General features: G+C 50.2%; 1 protein-coding gene across 2 annotated transcripts in view; it reads right to left on the bottom strand.

Annotated features, from left to right (window-relative positions):
- zmp:0000000755 (phosphofurin acidic cluster sorting protein 1) overlaps positions 1-13,394 on the bottom strand; it is a 335,491-nt gene that overhangs the window by 121,731 nt on the left and 200,366 nt on the right. For both annotated transcript variants that reach the window (XM_059645081.1, XM_059645082.1), the window contains exons 7-9: positions 7,451-7,531; positions 5,846-5,905; positions 3,155-3,306 (exon numbers count right to left, since the gene is read on the bottom strand). In XM_059645081.1, the coding sequence (XP_059501064.1) occupies positions 3,155-3,306; positions 5,846-5,905; positions 7,451-7,531 (293 nt within the window). The remainder of the gene's footprint in view (positions 1-3,154; positions 3,307-5,845; positions 5,906-7,450; positions 7,532-13,394) is intronic.

The following is a 13,394-nucleotide window of genomic DNA, read 5'->3' as shown; positions in this document are numbered from 1 at the left end:
GTGCCTCCAACCCTTTCTTGATACTGCATAGAATGAAATGAATTGGTATCTGTGATTTTGGGGACCACTGGAGGAGGCTGAGATGGATCATCTACTTAGCACTTCTGGCTGAAAATTGCTGTGAATGCTTCAGCCTTATCTTTTGCAGTGATGTGCTGGGCCCTTCCATCACTGAGGATGGGGATATTTGTGGAGCCTCCTCATCCAGGGAGTTGTTTAATTGCCCACCACCATTCACCACTGGATGTGGCAGGGCTGCAGAGCTTAGATCTGATCCATTGGTTGTGGGATCGCTTAGCTCTGTCTGTCATTTGCTGCTTTCACTGTTTGGTGTGCAGCTAGTCCTGTTTGGTGGCTTCACCAGGTTGATGCCTCATCTTTAGGTATGCCTGGTGCTGCTCCTGGCCTTCCCTACTGCCCTCTCCATTGAACCAGGGTAGATCCCCTGGCTTGACGGTAATGGTAATGCCGGGCCACGAGATTACAGATTGTGCTGAAGTACAATCCTGCTGCTGTTGATGGATGCCCAGCCTTGAGCTGCTAGATCTGTGTGAAGTCTGTCCCATTTAGCACGCTCATAGTTCCACACAACACAATGGAGGGTATTCTCAATGTGAAGGTGGGACTTTGTTTCCACAAGAACTGTGCAATGGTCACTCTTACCGATACTGTCGTGGACAGAGCAACTGCAGCTGGCAGATTAGTAAGGATGAGGTCAAGTATGTTTATTCACTCCTGTTGGTTCCCTCACCACCTGCCGCAGACCCAGTCCAGCAGCTATGTCCTTTAGGACCCGACCAGCTCGATCAGTAGTACTGCTGCCGAGCCACTCTTGGTGGTGGACACTGAAAATCCCCCACCCCAGAGTACATTTTGTGCCCTTGTCACCCTCAGTGTTTTCTCCAAGTGTTGCTGAACATAGAGGAGTATGGGTTCATTAGCTGAGGGAGGACAGTATGTGGTAATCAGCAGGAGGTTTCCTTGCACATGCTTAATTTGAAACTCTGAGACTTCATGGGGTCCAGAGTCAATGTTGAGGATTCCCACAGCAACTCCCTCCCGGCTGTATCCCACTGTGCCAACCCCCACTGCCGGTGGGACAGGACATATCCAGGGATGGTGATGGTGGTGTCTGGGACATTGTCCGTAAGATTTGACTCTGTGAGTGTGACTATATCAGGCTGTTGCTTGACTAGTCTGTGAGACAGCTCTCCCAATGTTGGCACTAACCCCCAGATGTTAGCGAGGAGGGCTTTTCAGGGTCAACGGGGCTGTTTCTGCCATTGTCTTTCCCAGTGCCTTGTTCGATCCCAGGTGATCCGTCCAGCTTTATGTCTTTGAACAAAAACAGAAGTGGATGGAAAAGCTCAGCAGGTCTGGCAGCATCTGTGATGGTAAAAACAGAGTTAACGTTTGGGTCCGCTGACCCTTCCTCAGAACACGGCTCATTCACCATACTAATGAGAAACCTTTTCTTTTCCTTTCAGGCATCAAGGCCCACAAGATGCAACAACGCAAACATACCCATGGCCCTCTGGAACCTTCCTCTCCTCCCCTTCCCTCTGACTCCATCTCCTGTCCTAGCCCTCTTCCTGTTGGGTATTCACCTTCCTGCCTCACCTTCTGCTCCCTGATGCTGAATGCTCTGTACTCAGCAAAGGCCTCAGCTTTATTCCTCTGCACCCCCGCCTTAGTGAATTTCGGGCACGACATGATGCTGAGCTGTTCTTCCGCCGTGTTCGCCCCTGTGCTCATTTCTTTGGACAAGATACCTCTTCCCATCCCACAGACCCCTTTGCCGAGCTCCAACATTCTCTCTCCACCTGGACCCCTCCCTCTGGCCTTTTACCTGGACTCGACCTGCTCATTGAGAACTGCTGACGTGATATTTGTTGCCTCAATTTCTCTGCACCTCCCTCACCAAATCTAACCTATCTCCCTCCATGCATTTAGATCTAACCCTGACTTTGTTATTTAAGCCTATCAATAAGGATGGTGCTGTTGTAGACTGGCGTACTCACCTCTACATTGCACAGGCTGAGCGCCAGCTCTCAGATACCTCCTCCTACCTTCCTCTGAACTATGACCCCATCCTGGCACATCAGGCCTTTGTATCTACGTGGTAACTGATCTCATTTCATCCGGTGATCTCCCTACCTCTGCTTCCAAGCTGATAGTTCCCCAGCCCCACAGAGCTCGCTTCTACCTTCTTCCAAAAATCCATAAACAGACTGTCTGGGCAGACCCATTGTTTCAGACAGTTCTGAGGAAGGGTCACTGCACCCGCAATGTTAACTCTGTTTTTTACGTCTCAGATGCTGCCAGACCTCCTGACCTTTTCCAGCAACTTCTGTTTTAGTTTCTGATTTACAGCATCCTCAGTTCTTTGGGTTTTCATTTCTTTGAGACTTTGCAGGCACCACCTTCACTTGACACAAATGAATGGCCAGCTAGGCCATTTCAGAGAACAGTTGGGAGTCAGCGACATTGCTGTGGAGTCTGGAGACACATGCAGGCCAGACAAGTTGAGGTTGGTAGATGTTCTTCCCCAAAGTAGATTTGTTAGCCAAATGGATTTTTTCCTGACAATCGACAATAGTTTCATGGTCATCAGTACATTCTTAGTTCCGGATGTTTTTTATTGAATTCAAATTCCACAATTACCCACGGCAGAACTCGAACTCGGCTCTCCAGAATATTGTCTGCAATTCTGGATTAATTGTCTAGCGATAATACCACAAAGCTATTGCCTTCCCCTCCTCATCTCAATCTTAAATTGGCACCCGTTTGTTCTGAGACAACACCCTCTTGTCCTAGATGCTCCCAAAAGTGGGGAAACATCCTCTCAGCATAGACCCTGTTAAGCCCCTTGAGAATTTGATATGTTTCGGTGAGAACACCTCTCATTCTTTTAAACTGCTTACTATTTACCATTTCTTAACTTTGGTATCAACAACATTGTTTGAAATTTTAGTCTGCACTCCATTACATATTTATGCTCATTAAAAAAAAGTGGTCCCAGCACTGACAGTTTCGGAATGCCATTGTCTATGAAACGACTTATTATCATGTAAAAATATTTTATACAAGCTGGCATTGATCCTTTTGGCCCTTGAGCCTCGGTTTTCAAGAACACATACTTTGTATCACTTACTTTAGTTTAGGCTTTGGTGTGCTGAGAACACTTTCATTGTCCTCCATTTCTGGTCCACTGTCACTGGGATTGTAAACTTCCAGGCTTTCATACAGTAGATCAAGGTCCTCCTCTGCTTCCTGGGTCTGGTCCACAGGATCAGAGTCCAGCACCTTTCACACAAAACAAATCAATCACATTTTGGCTATCAGAAATCACGCAGCTATTTCAATCTGTTCTCTGGTTGAGTGGGACTCCACACTTGTATCCCTACGAGCCAGCACCATTTCAGCTGACAGCATACATGCCTCTGAGTTAAAAGGTTAAATTCCCTGTCCAAAACTCAAGTGCAGAGATTTTGGGGCTGGAAGAGTGCTGAAATGCCAGAGGCAGTGGTTTAAATTAGATGTTAAAGAGAAGCTCCATAGGTTCTGACCATCATTTTCACATCCTCCATGGCTACAGGCAAGTTGCTGGAGAGCTGAAGGATAACTAATGTGCATGCTGCCTAAAACATGAAGCCGAACTGCACGAAATAATCATACATCAAGGTCAGAACTCACACAAGTTATAGTCTAACAGGTTTATTTGAAATCATCAGCTTTCAGAGCATCACCCCTTTCTCAAGTGAAGAGAGACAGTAGCAGCCAGAACACAGAACGTATACACAGAAAAATCAAGGGCAGAGAGATCAAAAGATTGTACAAAATGATGAGAGGGGAGTGTCGAATGGTAAGTCTCTGCAGGTGATCAATAATGTCAGAAGATGTGAGTAACGTATCCACAGCTGAATAACAAGTGAAGGAATGACCTTTAATCTGATTAAATGAGGCAGAGTGACAGTGCAAAAAATTAAAAATAAGGTGGTGTTGCGGACGAAGCAAATGACTGGAACAACATAATAGGTATAAGAGTCGCATGCCGAGGGTCATAGAGAGATGGAGACACAGACACAAAGAGACCAGGGGTAATTAGGGCCCATGCAACACTGTTGACCTGAAGAAGGTAAGGAGTTAGAAGAGAAGTTGTTCAGGGCAAGGACTCTCCTCTCTACCTATCTTGTTTTCTCTCCATCTTCGGTCTGCCTCTCTCTCTCTCTCCCTATTTATTCCGGTTCCCTCACCCCATCCCCCTCTCTGATGAAGGGTCTCGGCCCGAAACGTCAGCTTTTGTGCTCCTGAGATGCTGCTTGGCCTGCTGTGTCCATCCAGCCTCACATTTTATTATCTTGGATTCTCCAGCATCTGCAGTTCCCATTATCAAAGATGGATAGCTGCCTTTTGGCTGGGAAGGAGATACTGGGCAAAATAACTTCCTCCTGTGCCGTAAATGTTCTAAGTTAGCACACCACAGTGAATAGCTTTCACAGGTTAACTTGCAAGGGGTGGGAGGTGGGGGGTGGTAAATGTCCTTCATAGTTTTAAAATATTCTATTAAGACACCTGCAGAACACCATTTTTCCCAAAAGACATGAGTCTTAGTCCTCAACACTCACTCAGAACTGAAAGACTTGATGCCCATTAACAGTGATGGTTGCAATTTTCTAGCAGAAGATCATTCTGAGCACTCTGTTACAGTTATCTCTTTGGTACAATCATCCACATCCCCACTCGCCCCATCATACTGTGTTTCAAATATCAACTCATTCTCTTTTCAAAAAGCACAACACTTTGAATCTCCCTCTTGCTGTTGGAAATCATTTCATGCTCCAATAATCCTCTGTGTAATGATACTTCTTCTATCCATTTCCCTTACCCAGTTGACTAACTTAAAAGTTTTGACCCTTTAACCAATTATTTAACAGGAATTTACTCTTATAGTGTGCATTTAATATTGTACAATATCCGAGGTGCTTAACAACAATGATGGCAATTAAAAACAATGTTGGCATTTCTTTTGGATGCTGAGATGCAGAAGGGGAAAGCAAGAAAGGTGATTGAAGGGTTGGTCAAGTAGCATTTTTAAAGCAGAGACGGCGGCATAGAGAGGCATCTACAGGATTGAGGCCACTGGTGGAGTAATTGATACAATGTGGAAATCCCTCTTCAATATTTGAAACAATCTTATTAAATCTGTCTTTACCATCCTGCTGTAGTGGGAACAGCCCCAATTTCATCTGCCAAAAGCAAACCGAACCTGGTTACAAAAATCACGATGCAGGAAAGCTATATTCATGCAGATGTTGGAACATTACAGGTTAATAATCAAACTGATTTAGAACAGATTTTCTTAGAAAAACAGGAAAACAGCAGAGTAGTGAGAGTGAAGGATGGCTTCTGTTTCTTCCAAATGTCTGAGTATTATCTGCAAGGAATGACTTTACAGGCAAATAAGCTCCTGGGACAACATTGACCGTGAGTGATTAATGTGCAACGTTAGTGATTGAGTAAATATTGACAGATGGATCAATTAACCATAGCATATAGTTAATGCTTAGTCAAATGGTCCCTCAATAAAAGTGGCTTTTCCTAAAATGATCTGAGAGCAGATAATTCATGAGGTCTTATCTGTAAAACTTACTGTTGAAGTTGTCACATAAGTGTGTAAAGAATGATGGCTTCCCAGTGTTAGATACAAAGCTCAAAGAAAAGAGAAACCCAGCGACCGCATTGATCAACTATTCCACACACTTCAACATCAAGTGCTTTGTGCTTACTCATACTGTGTCTTTGGGAGCTGTAGAAGGAAGGAGGTTGATCCAGTACTACGTACCTCATCAGTTACTTTGAATCTCTTCAGCAAGGCAACGAATTTCTGTTTAAAGTTTGGTTGCTAAGTGGGGAGAAGAGAAAAGGAAAGGTTGTGAACTGAGGCTGTGATTGTTAGTAGGATATAGCAAGTAGGATATAGCTGGACACAGTGAGCTTCAGCACCAAGGTTTGGCACCTCCAAGTGACAGGACATAGGGGCAATCTCACATTTCTAATTTCAGCCAAGCTTCTTCACCACAGGGAATTGACAGTAGGGAAGAGTCGAGGGATCCTTGCCGATGTGCCTTTTAGAACCCATGTGAGGAGGGTTCATTAGTGATTCTCACTGGTTTGCTTGATGTAAATATAGTGATCCAGGAAGATCAGAAAAGTGGACATGGCCCAAATGGAGAAAGTGCTTTATTGCCACTGGAATTTGTACTAACACAGATAACATGTTCCTGTTCCCTGAAACCTTTCAAGCTATACAGTTGATCATCCAGAAGTTTCAGTTAAATCTCACGCATGTACTCATTATGCCTGAGCAGTACGTTGGGTCATTTCTCCCTGGAATGGAGAATCTGGAGATGTGCAATGGGACCCTGGTATAGATTGTCAGAGGTGATATCTTTGAACACTGCTACTGATGGTACACTTCCCAATCTTTTCTCAGGGCCATCTCCACTCAGCCAGCTTTGGAGCAAGGAAGATTTGGGAATATTTGTTGTGGCCTAGAAAGTGTCGAATGAGGGGCAGGTTCACATGGCATCCTTTTGACCCAGAGAGGTGGGGTGGGGGGGGGGAGGGAGGTGTAGGGAGAAGACAACGTGAGCAGCATTGGAAGAGTTGAGAATTTCTCTTCATCCTGGTGGTGATGATGGGCCACCAATGATTGACTTTGGTGGCCTTTTTAGCCCAAGACCATAACCACTGAGCTTCTTGTACAGTGGAGTCCAAGTGTGGGGTTATTTGTGAGGAGGTGGGGGCTGCTGGGGGAGGTAATGGGTATTTGTCATCAAAGTGATCAAAACCTGATGTGACATTTCTGCATGCTCTCCCCTTCCTTTGCCTCATTTTGTGGCCACCACATGAGGTCAGTTACTCAGGGTCTTTCCGCCTGTACTGCAGCACCTCTATGAGCAACAGCTGTAGCCCTGGCTTTCTCAGATCACACTGCTCAGGTCTGACTGAAAGGGCTGGTTCCCACATCCATATCCATCACCCTGATCCTGGTGGATCCAATGATGCCAGTTGAGGGCATGTGGCAAGGGGCTGCTTTGTGCAAATGCCATTGTTTGGGGAAGAAGAACCAATTTCTGCCTTTCCTCGTGCAAACAAAGCCCTGTTCCTTTCACTTGGAGCTGCTTTAGTGTAAATTTTCCGAGTATGAGTTACCTTCCCTTTTACAGAATGTCAATCACAAAGGTTGACAGCTTCAGACTGAATGACATGTGCATACGTTTCTGATCAATAGCCTGGCCCTGCCTAAACAAATTAGCAGTGGAGGTATAGGTGAAGACTCACTTGACTCTATCTAAACCAAGAGCTGCCCATTCCCAGTGGCTGGGCACATAGTCGATTTTAACTGATTTATTAGGTTTAAGAGTCCAGCTTTAACTACCATTACCCGTGTCATTGAGGTTGTCCGGATCATTTTCCGTCGGGTCTTCTTAGATTTTCTCAGCTCATCATCTTCATCATAAAGATCCTAAACACAAATTAATGCCATTCTTACATGGAATTACACTGAGGCTGCAACATATGAATAAGTCATTTGGCCTCACCGCACCATGCTTGTACAATATTTATGTTGCCGCCAAACTTCCTCCCATCCTGCGACGGGGTTAGGGAAAGAAGCTTTTCTCTCTGTGACTCCTGAAACACACACTCGCGGCAACGCGCCGGTATCTCCCGGCACTACAATCAAGCCTACCCCAGCTCACAGCCCCCCTCTCCCAGACCTGCAAAGGACCTCTCCTGTTTTTTATTCTTTGTAGGATCCACAACCTGAACTCACAATTCTACTCAGCTTTATAACATAGAACATAGAACATTACAGCACAGTACAGGCCCTTCGGCCCTCAATGTTGTGCCGACCTGTCATACCGATCTCAAACCCATCTAACCTACACTATTCCATGTACGTCCATATGCTTATCCAATGACGACTTAAATGTACCTAAAGTTGGCGAATCTACTACCGTTGCAGGCAAAGCCTTCCATTCCCTCACTACTCTCTGAGTAAAGAAACTACCTCTGACATCTGTCCTATATCTTTCGCCCCTCAATTTAAAGCTATGCCCCCTCGTGCTCGCCGTCACCATCCTAGGAAAAAGGCTCTTCCTATCCACCCTATCTAACCCTCTGATTATTTTATATGTTTCAATTAAGTCACCTCTCAACCTTCTTCTCTCTAATGAAAACAGCCTCAAGTCCCTCAGCCTTTCCTCGTAAGACCTTCCCTCCATACCAGGCAACATCCTAGTAAATCTCCTCTGAGCCCTTTCCAAAGCTTCCACATCCTTCTTATAATGCGGTGACCAGAACTGTACACAATACTCCAAGTGCGGCCGCACCAGAGTTTTGTACAGCTTCACCATAACCTCTTGGTTCCGGAACTCGATCCCTCTATTAATAAAAGCTAAAACACTGTATGCCTTCTTAACAGCCCTGTCAACCTGGGTGGCAACTTTCAAGGATCTGTGTACATGGACACCGAGATCTCTCTGCTCATCTACACTGCTAAGAATCTTACCATTAACCCAGTACTTTGCCTTCCGGTTACTCCTATCAAAGTGCATCACCTCACACTTGTCTGAATTAAACTCCATTTGCCACCTCTCAGCCCAGCTCAGCAGCTTATCTATGTCTCTCTGCAACCTACAGCATCCTTCGTCACTATCCACAACTCCACTGACCGTTAGTGTCGTCTGCAAATTTACGAACCCATCCTTCTACGCCCTCATCCAGGTCATTTATAAAAATGACAAACAGCAGTGGACCCAACACCGACCCTTGCGGTACACCACTAGTAACTGGTCTCCAGGATGAACATTTCCCATCAACTACCACCCTCTGTCTTCTTTCAGCAAGCCAATTTCTGATCCAAACTGCTATATCTCCCACAATTCATTCCTCCGCATTTTGTACAATAGCCTACTCTGGGGAACCTTATCGAACGCCTTGCTGAAATCCATATACACCACATCAACCGCTTTACTCTCATCTACCTGTTTGGTCACCTTCTCAAAGAACTTTAGATGACACTAAAAACTGTATTTGGTGCCTACCACCCAAAACAGGCTTCCTCCACCTCCCAAATCCAACCCTACCCAGGACATTCCCCACAATGTACCCGCTGCCATTGGCCATGTGGCCACTGTCGGAGAACCCACGGATGTCGTCACATCCTCTGCCGCTGGGTACACCGCTTCTGGGACAGTGAACGTCATCGACACCGCTGCTGATGCCAATGCCTCCGTATCCGAAGCCAACACCACAGAGGCCGAGGGTGCACCTACCGTCACCACTGCTGCCACCTCCTACCCCACTCCGCTCACCCCCGACACCGATGCAACTCCACCCATGCAACTCCGCCCACTGCCCACACAACTCCGCCCACTGCCAACACCAATGCAACTCCATTGACCGCTGACATTGCTCCACCCATCACAGCCCACACAACTCCGCCCACAGCCCACACAACTCCGCCCACAGCCCACACGACTCCGCCCACAGCCCACACAACTCCGCCCACAGCCCACACAACTCCGCCCACAGCCCACACAACTCTGCCCGCAGCCCACACAACTCCGCCCACAGCCCACACAACTCCGCCCACAGCCCACACAACTCCGCCCGCAGCCCACTCAACTCCGCCCACAGCCCACACAACTCCGCCCAAAGCCCACACAACTCCGCCCACAGCCCACACAACTCCGCCCACAGCCCACACAACTCCCCACAGCCCACACGACTCCGCCCACAGCCCACACGACTCCACCCACAGTCCACACAACTCCGCCCCCCCACTCCCCACAGCCCACACAACTCCGCCCATCGCCCACACAACTCCGCCCACAGCCCACACAACTCCGCCCACAGCCCACACAACTCCCCACAGCCCGCACAACTCCGCCCACAGCCCACACAACTCCGCCCACAGCCCACACAACTCCCCACAGCCCACACGACTCCGCCCACAGCCCACACGACTCCACCCACAGTCCACACAACTCCGCCCCCCCACTCCCCACAGCCCACACAACTCCGCCCATCGCCCACACAACTCCGCCCACAGCCCACACAACTCCGCCCACAGCCCACACAACTCCCCACAGCCCGCACAACTCCGCCCACAGCCCACACAACTCCCCACAGCCCACACAACTCCCCACAGCCCACACAACTCCACCCACAGCCCACACAACTCCACCCACAGTCCACACAACTCCACCCACAGCCCACACAACTCCGCCCACAGCCCACACAACTCCCCACAGCCCACACAACTCCCCACAGCCCACACAACTCCACCCACAGCCCACACAACTCCACCCACAGTCCACACAACTCCACCCACAGCCCACACAACTCCGCCCACAGCCCACACAACTCCCCACAGCCCACACAACTCCCCACAGCCCACACAACTCCACCCACAGCCCACACAACTCCCCACAGCCCACACAACTCCCCACAGCCCACACAACTCCACCCACAGCCCACACAACTCCACCCACAGTCCACACAACTCCACCCACAGCCCACACAACTCCGCCCACAGCCCACACAACTCCCCACAGCCCACACGACTCCGCCCACAGCCCACACGACTCCACCCACTGCCCACACAACTCCGCCCACAGCCCACACAACTCCGCCCACAGCCCACACAACTCCGCCCACAGCCCACACAACTCCCCACAGCCCACACAACTCCCCACAGCCCACACAACTCCCCACAGCCCACACAACTCCACCCACAGCCCACACAACTCCGCCCACAGTCCACACAACTCCGCCCACAGCCCACACAACTCCCCACAGCCCACACAACTCCCCACAGCCCACACAACTCCACCCACAGCCCACACAACTCCCCACAGCCCACACAACTCCGCTCACAGCCCACACGACTCCACCCACAGTCCACACAACTCCGCCCCCCCACTCCCCACAGCCCACACAACTCCGCCCATCGCCCACACAACTCCGCCCACAGCCCACACAACTCCCCACAGCCCACACAACTCCCCACAGCCCACACAACTCCACCCACAGCCCACACAACTCCGCCCACAGCCCACACAACTCCACCCACAGCCCACACAACTCCGCCCACAGTCCACACAACTCCGCCCACAGCCCACACAACTCCCCACAGCCCACACAACTCCGCCCGCAGCCCACACAACTCCACCCACAGCCCACACAACTCCACCCACAGCCCACACAACTCCGCCCCCCCACTCCCCACAGTCCACACAACTCCACCCAAAGCCCACACAACTCCACCCAAAGCCCACACAACTCCGCCCACAGCCCACACGACTCCGCCCACAGCCCACACAACTCCGCCCACAGCCCACACAACTCCGCCCACAGCCCACACAACTCCGCCCACAGCCCACACAACTCTGCCCACAGCCCACACGACTCCGCCCACAGCCCACACGACTCCGCCCACAGCCCACACAACTCCGCCCACTGCCCACACAACTCCACCCACAGCCCACACAACTCCACCCACAGCCCACACGACTCCACCCAAAGCCCACACAACTCCCCACAGCCCACACAACTCCGCCCACAGCCCACACAACTCCGCCCACAGCCCACACGACTCCGCCCACAGCCCACACGACTCCGCCCACAGCCCACACAACTCCGCCCACTGCCCACACAACTCCGCCCACAGCCCACACGACTCCACCCAAAGCCCACACAACTCCGCCCACAGCCCACACAACTCCCCACAGCCCACACGACTCCGCCCACAGCCCACACAACTCCGCCCACAGCCCACACAACTCCCCACAGCCCACACAACTCCACCCACAGCCCACACAACTCTGCCCACAGCCCACACAACTCCGCCCACAGCCCACACAACTCCGCCCACAGCCCACACAACTCTGCCCACAGCCGCCACAACCAGCAGCAGCTCCAGAGGAGACAGCCACACTGAGCGCTGCCAAGTCTTCACCATCCCCCCAGACCTCCCCCTCCACTGACATCCACATCGCCAGGGCCAGGCTTCAACTCTCCGGCACCTCCTCCTACTGCCCCCTGGATCACCCCTGAGCACCAAACCATCATCTCCCAACCCATCCACAACGTCATCACCTCAGGTGACCTCCCACCCACAGCCTCCAACCTCACTGCTCCCCAACCTCGCACCGCCCGCATCTATCTCCTTCCCAAAATCCACAAACCCGCCTGCCCTGCCCCACCAATGTGGACTCCATTTTCTCCCCCTTGGTCCAGGAACTCCTTACGTACCTTTGTGACACCACCCATGCCCTCCACCTCCTCCAGAACTTCCAATTCCCCGGTCCCCAACACCTCATCTTTACCATGGACGTCCAGTCCCTATACACCTGCATTCATTATGCAGATGGCCTAAAGGCCCTCCGCTTCTTCCTGTCCCGCAGGCTCGACCAGTCCCCCTCCAATGACACCCTCATCCGCCTAGCCGAACTCGTCCTCACCCTCAACAACTTCTCTTTCAGTTCCTCCCACTTCCTACAGACAAAGGGAGTGGCCATGGGTACCCGCATGGGCCCAAGCTATGCCTGCCTCTTTGTAGGTTATGTGGAACAGTCCGTCTTCCACACCTACACTGGCCCTGAATGCCACCTCTTCCTCCATTACATTGATGAGTGTATCGGTGCAGCCTCGTGCTCTCAAGAGGAGCTTGAACAGTTCATCCATTTCACCAAAACCTTCCACCCCCAATCTGACCCCTCTGAGAAAAAGAACAGGAAATGACATCACCAACCCAAGGAAACCCAACCAGATAAATAGAAAGCGGGACATAACACCAGCGCTTCGTCGGAGGCTCACTGATGATGTTACCTAGAATGGTGACGAAATGTCTGAAAACTAACCTTCCAGCTCAGCGAGCAAACTCACATCCAGAACCTCCACCTGAGCTACAAATCTTCTCAAAACTCTCCATCCCCACCTCTTTGACCGTTCTGTCTCCTCTCCACCTATCTTCCCCTCTATCCATCTTCTATCCGCCTCCCCCTCTCTCCCTATTTATTTCAGATTTCCGTTCCCTTCCCGCATTTCTGAAGAAGGGTCTAGGCCCAAAATGTCAGCCTTCCTGCTCCTCTGATGCTGCTTGGCCTGCTGTGTTGTTCATCCAGCTCTACACCTTGTTATCTCAGTTCCCCCCATCCTTCCTTATTTAACACTTTCAATAGAATCCTCTATTCCCTTCTCATTCAAGTCTTGATCCACCTTCTCCTTAAATGCATCTATTCTCCTGGCCTTCAGCTGCTGTTTGTGATTGTGAGTTCCATGTTCTCAACACTCTCTTGAGTAAAGAATTCATTCTGGAG

This window comes from Stegostoma tigrinum, chromosome 4, assembly GCF_030684315.1.
Source record: "Stegostoma tigrinum isolate sSteTig4 chromosome 4, sSteTig4.hap1, whole genome shotgun sequence".
NCBI classification, from domain to species: Eukaryota; Metazoa; Chordata; class Chondrichthyes; order Orectolobiformes; family Stegostomatidae; genus Stegostoma; species Stegostoma tigrinum.
Note: the sequence above shows the minus strand (reverse complement) of the source record. Positions and strands in the feature narration are given on the sequence as shown.